At 28.3% G+C, this 6,620-nt stretch overlaps 1 protein-coding gene across 1 annotated transcript; it reads left to right on the plus strand.

Moving 5' to 3' along the window:
* Window positions 1-1,649: 1,649 nt before the first annotated feature.
* LOC148226460 (serine protease inhibitor 2-like) lies at window positions 1,650-6,030 on the plus strand. Its single transcript, XM_088204477.1, has 8 exons — window positions 1,650-1,838; window positions 1,954-2,033; window positions 2,101-2,283; window positions 2,357-2,570; window positions 4,423-4,634; window positions 4,732-4,917; window positions 5,027-5,171; window positions 5,667-6,030. Exons 1-8 carry the CDS (start codon window positions 1,808-1,810, stop codon window positions 5,816-5,818), a joined length of 1,203 nt encoding a protein of 400 aa, XP_088060603.1. The 5' UTR covers window positions 1,650-1,807; the 3' UTR covers window positions 5,819-6,030.
* The last annotated feature ends 590 nt before the right edge of the window (window positions 6,031-6,620 follow it).

A 6,620-nucleotide genomic window follows, 5' to 3' on the forward strand; every position in this document is an offset into this window, starting at 1 on the left:
TAACTGTGTTCTATCTCTAAAACACGTTAAATTAATTTTCATAGCTTGCAATTGGTTTTTCATTCTCCATATAATTATTGCTGCCCCCCCCCCTATAATTTTATCTGTCCCTATATATTATTTTTAAGTTGGGTAGAGTCCAAGAAGAACTTGATATTTCTATGCTCTTTTTACATTCAATCAATGACTTCTATGTTTTAGTTAATTTTATTGAACGTTCAATTATAAAAAGCACCAATTTATATATGTTGTTTTATGGAACTATCACCTAAGCACACAAAGTAGAATAGATTGTGTGTGATATCGTCAGGGAAATATATACTAATGTATGACACATCAATTTTTGGAAAGTTTGAGTGTCTTTAATGCAATACTGTGTGATCCATTGTCGTTTCCAAATCTCTTTTCCTTAATTGAAATCTAAACCATTGTCGTTTGTGTGATCTATATTTCATTGATAAAATATGATCCCAGTATTTGGTGAATATTGTGGGAGGTTCAACCAGCTGCAGTGTTAACACGGAGGTCATTCAAATGACCTCCGAGGTTAATAATGCAGCTAATTTTTATAATGTATGCAATATACATTATAAAAAATAAATAAGCAACTTATTTTGACAAAAGGCCTAATAACACTAAATACCACAATTGCCTAATAATTGGAGTCACAGACCACCTACATGTAAAACGGTTATTGTTATCTATCCCTTGAATTAACGATTTCGAAAGTTTCACTTCATGGCATAAACATATTTCATTGGTTGAATAATCAAGTGATGCAATTGGCCCACCAACATCCGCATCTGTGATTCGACGGAGCTGTCTTGAATCAAGAGTATAACAAATGTGACGCTTTGTCGCATTGCCGGAGACGATCAACCAATTCGAGACGAGAGACAATCACACGATCAGAGACGAGCTCAAACAGTAGACAGCAAGAAAGACCCGCATTCACACGAGAAGCATCAGCGAATCGTCTAAAGGACACCAGATTCTCCACCAGCGCCAAGTCTATTTATCTGTGATAAATTATACAAAATTAAAATAAATTATTACCAGCGTTTTCCGGCGTCATCCTCACCCTTTTTGCACCGACATACGTGTGTGCATCTGAATTCAGTTCACTTTTCCTTATTAAAACAATATCTGAGAATGCCATGACTTTATAGACAGACATATGGTCATTTAATTATTAAGGTGTACAATTTTACTGCTCTTTTCTTCGTTACAAACATTATATTTGCATTAAATTTGAGTTAAATTCATCCATCTGCAGTACCATATGTGGTTTTATCTTTGGTGAAAAAGATTGTATTTTACGTATATACATATGGTGTACGGTTGTATTTACTAGGTGTGTGGCATAAAATATCTTCTTATTCAGTAGCGTTCTCAGAATTATGGTTCTTGTTATCGTAATAAATCTATTGCTGTAATATTTTTTGCTGGAATGCAGAATTTATTATGTGTTTCACTGGTTTTCATTGTTATAAATGACATGTAGCTTTTGGTTTTATTTCGTTAGGGTCTACTTGATAGAAATTTATTCTCCACAGATATTATTTAATTTCTTTTAGAATTTATAGTTTTCTGCGATATTAATAAACGGAAAAACGGATAGAACCACACATCAACCATTTCCGCCAAAGAACCGCATTAGTAAATTAGATTTCAGTGGGAAATGACGACATTTCCATGACTTAATATTACAATCTTTAAATTTATTGTTAATAATATAAAAAAATATCACTTCACCTTACATTATCATTCTCAAAGTCTGCTCATTGATTTCTGTAATCATTTCAACATGTTCAAAATAATATTGTTATGTCTAGTGGGTAAGTTGATTCTATGTTTATCTCTTTTACTAATAAACTTAATAATATAAATAAACTGTAATTATTTTCTAATAAAAAAAACGTTTTTTAAAAGTAAATCAAATTATAAATATAGGTTCATTTATATATACGACTGCTCAGGATGTATCCAACGAGACTATCGAATATGGCAAATTTGATCTGAAGATATTCAAAGTAAGTTTGTGTTATTTATGAATATTAAAAATATACAATATGATTTATTAAATATGATTTTAAACAGAAAATTGTTAATCTGGGGATCAAAAACACGGTTATATCTCCAGTGAGTTTAAAAATTAGCATGGCTATACTTAACGAAGCGGCCGCCGGAAAAACTAAATTGGAAATCCAAAAAGCTTTGAAATTTAGTCATAACCAGTCATCAGTTAGACACCAGTTTGATTTTATGCTAAAAACACTACAGGTTGAAAACATTTCATTTTTAAAATATCTGACTTTTAAGAAATAGTGATTTTTTTTATTAAAAATATTTTCAGTCAACCAATCAATTATATGAACTGAATTTAGGACCCATAATGTATTTGGATGAGAGCATACGTCGTACACAAAAATATGTAGCGATATTAAGTCACGGGTACAATGCAAGAATCGTAAAATTTAATAAAAGTAATCTTTTCCAGAGTGTAGATGAAGCTAATAAATGGATTCAAAAATTTACTCATCAAAATATCGAACAAATAGTGAGTGAAGGTAAGGCAAATACTAAACTATACAAGTGACGCTTAGAATCAATACCAGACTTATCACATTTATTTAATTTTAATTAAAATACAAAAAAATAATATTGTAAAATTTATTTTCAACTAAATATTAATTCATATCATAGAGGTAAAACTATTGTATTTATTTCCAAAATTCAGTTTTATACCTGTGTACATCGTCCGCTTTGAATATATTCAACAAATATATTTTCATGAGAAACATTTTGAAGATTTCAATTTTTGAAAAACCACCTTGGTCGTAACTCGAAAAGGTCGTAAGTCGAAAATCATACAAAAAATACTCAAAAACAATGCATACACGCGAAATACAAAAACCAATTTTATTGCTGACTTCAAGTTGTTAACTAAATACTTTTTAGCAAATATCTACATAAATAATTTATTTATAAAAATTGATCTAGAGTATTTTTATCATCTGTGCTACTGATATCCATTGTTAATTCTTGAGATTTTTCAGCGAGTGCAGTGATAGTGCTTGTTTTTCTTAAAAAAGCGTCCAGGTTTGTTTGTACAGTTTGTTGATTCTTTTCTCTATAAATTTCATAATAACACGCAAGTGCTTGCTGAATAAGGCCGTGTACCCTCGAAGATCTATCGATGTCTTTGTCCATATTTTCAATTTTTTTAATAGCATCATTGATTTGGCTAAAAGCTGCAGCCATGTCTTTTAACACAAATTTTTTTGGTGGTTCTTCGAGTTCATCTAATTCTTTTAGCTCCGTTACATTTTTTTCTGCAACTCGTTGTTCCTCAATCTCAATCAAATCTTGGTTTGTGAGTTCCTCAACATCATTTTCCAAAAGATGAATTACAACTTCATTATCAACTTCCAGATTAAGTTGTTGAGCACATTTTACAATAATATTTGCTATCTCACCTATTTCCCCTTCTTTATTAAAATACATATTATCATTATTTTTTTTTAAGAGTTTGTTCCATATGCCGTTCATACACTTGTCATTACTTTGGACCATCCTTTTGAGATATTGTTTATTGCATGAAAGATGTTGTAATTTTTCCAAAATTCTCTCAATGTCTGCTGTTTGTCTGTTCCTGCAATTGCTTGGGCAAAAGTGATTCTTAAATAATGGGCTTTGAAGTTAGCAATACCCCCTTGATCCATCGGCTGTAGAATGCTGGTGGTGTTTGGAGGTAAATAAACCACTTTTATATTTGGATGTGATTCCCCTAAGTGTGGAGGATGGCCTGGAGCATTGTCAAGAATCAATAAAATTTTAAAGGCTATATCGTTTACATCACAGTCCTTCTTTACTTCTGGAATGAAACAGTTATCAAACCAGTCTTGAAATTATGTATATGACATAAAAAAAAAAAAAATTTATAACTTTTTTTTCGTCGTAACTCTGAATGGTCGTAAGTCGAGGTGGTCGTAACTCGAGAACTGCCTGTATACCATTGATACATTGTTTTCGTTTATTTTGGGCAGATCGCTAAAACGCTGTTTTATAAGCACGATCAATATTTGTGTTTGCTACAATTATAAGAAGGAGTGGCGCTATGACAATATATTTTGCCACAGACGTGACACTATTCTTCTGGGAGTAAAATTAAATTTACCATATTTAATACGTATTTACTTATTACGTTAGTCACTCGATCGCGTAGGCAAACTTCAAAATATAATTGGTTGTTAAATTTTTCTGAGAATACAACTTCTGTATTTGAAGTAACGCAAAACTATATAGTTAACCTTTCTAATATTGATTATAAATGTATACATATGTATTACTAATATTTTTTAAATCATATAGTCCTAGAAACAAAAAGTTTATATATACATATATAATATTTTTTTATAGAAGATTTTAGGGACACTGTCTTGTTACTCCTCGATTCCATATACTTCAAAGGAATATGGAAAAACCAATTTCCCGTAAATCAAACCCAGAGCGGAAAATTCAATGTCAATTCTACATATGCAATAACAACTCGCTTTATGAAGCAAATAGACGGTTTCGAATATTATTATTCAGAAGATCTAGAAGCCAAAATAATCAAGTTGCCTTATCAGGTAAGTGCGATAACTTTTGCACCATACAATTGCGTAATGTAATATATATTTTCTGTCTTTAAACGCTAATAAATATTTGTTTTATATATTATTTTAGGGAGAAAACATTGCAATGTACGTGATGTTACCAGATAGCATTGATGGATTATCAGAATTAATATGTGGCTTAAATGCTCAATCTATACGCAGGACAATGTTGATGATGAAAAAAAGTTTGGTAAATTTGACTATGCCTAAATTCAAAATGGATTATACAGCACCTTTAATGACTCCTTTAAAAGAGGTATGTACGAGTATTATAAAATGGTATTTATGTCAGAATAAAAGCTAATAATTTTATTGTATACATTGAAAAAAAAAAAAAAAACTATTTTATAATAAAAAAATTACAGATGGGAATTCACTCCATATTCGATAAAACAGCATCTCTACCAGCATTGGCTCGTGGTAAAGATTTGAGATTGACAGTTTCTAGTATCATTCATAAGATTGGCTTCGGAATAAACGAATTGGGAAGTACGCCATTAACTGATCTTGGTAAATCTAAATTTTAAAATTAAAAAATATTATAAAATACGATAATCAAATTAATTGTTAAATTACGCACTTGTTATTTTTGGTAAAATTCTCGTTATTTTTGGTTTTCTACTGGTAGTAGTGAACTCAAGTTTAATTTTCATCAAAAGTCATCAGCTTTGGAAGTAATCATAAGCACAGGCATTACACCATTCTACTTGTATATGATGTCAACCTTATCTCAAATTGACTTTCCTTAATATATGGTTTTAATAATTTAAAATAGATTGCCAATTACGTATTTTTTTAAAAAATAATCTACCACAAATAAAGATAAAAATGTGACCACATGTTAGTATAATAGATTTAAAACTACATTAAAATTTAACAAATAAATGGGTTTAAATATATCGTTACTTTTTGTAGTATAATATTTGTCCTATTTTTTATTTTAAAATTAAAATATTATGATAAATTTGTGTTTAATTATAATGTAATAATATTAATATTTTGTAGGAGTAACGCTCGACAAAAAAAATGAGCAAAATTTGGATCAAGTTGAGTTTAAGGCCACAAGACCATTTCTGTTCTTTCTTCATGAAAAAGTCACAAATCAGCTGTTGTTCATCGGAACTGTCGATCACCCGATGACGTCACGAATTTTATAAATTTAATAATAATAAATAAGATTTTATAGATAATAAAAAAATATTTAATAATAATAAATAATAAAATAATATGTAAGAAAAAAATGTTTTAATATATTTTATTCTGAAATAATTTAAATATATATTGTATGTAATAAATTAAGATTTATATAATGTTTTTATTTAAAAAAATTATTTGTTTTAATAAATAAGTATTATATATATAATTTAAATGCCATCTAGTGATTTAATAAAAAAACTTATTATTTCATCAAAAGGTGATTTTCTGAAAGCTAATTTGAAGCTGTAATATATTTTTATTAGAAACAATATTCTCTTATGGTTAAAATTTAGAAATTCACTAATGATAATTATATATTAGTATAGTTTTGAACATTGAGAAATAATTAAAATATAATTTAAAAAAATTGGTTTTAAAAAGCTATTCTCATTTTTAATATAATATACATTACAGTTTATAGACTAAATAATTTTAGGCTCACAATATTAAAGACATGTTTATTTTTTATAATAGTAACATATGGAAATACTAATTACTAAATAAATGCTTAATCAAAAAGTTATAAATATAGAAAATACTATACATATTTTAATAATATAACCAAATACTATAATATATTATTTTAACGATGAAAATAATCGCTTAACCTTTGACGTTTAACAAAATATAATAATTGTGCTAAGCAATTGATAGGACGTGATATAAAAAATACAATTTACTAAAATTGATATGCACAAAAAATATTCTAATACAAAAGTTGTTTACTTAGGTATGTAGATATATAAATTCTTAAGAATGTTT

The sequence above is a fragment of the Plectrocnemia conspersa genome, unplaced genomic scaffold (genome assembly GCF_051122295.1).
Source record: "Plectrocnemia conspersa isolate PC_06_02 unplaced genomic scaffold, ASM5112229v1 ptg000014l, whole genome shotgun sequence".
NCBI classification, from domain to species: Eukaryota; Metazoa; Arthropoda; class Insecta; order Trichoptera; family Polycentropodidae; genus Plectrocnemia; species Plectrocnemia conspersa.

Bases quoted from the DNA above. Each gene is read 5' to 3' on its own strand.
- LOC148226460 (XM_088204477.1), top strand. From the start codon at position 1,808: ATGTTCAAAATAATATTGTTATGTCTAGTGG. The intron at 2,571-4,422 runs GTAAGGCAAATA...ATTTTTTTATAG, and splicing joins CGAACAAATAGTGAGTGAAG to AAGATTTTAGGGACACTGTC. The intron at 4,635-4,731 runs GTAAGTGCGATA...ATATTATTTTAG, and splicing joins TAATCAAGTTGCCTTATCAG to GGAGAAAACATTGCAATGTA.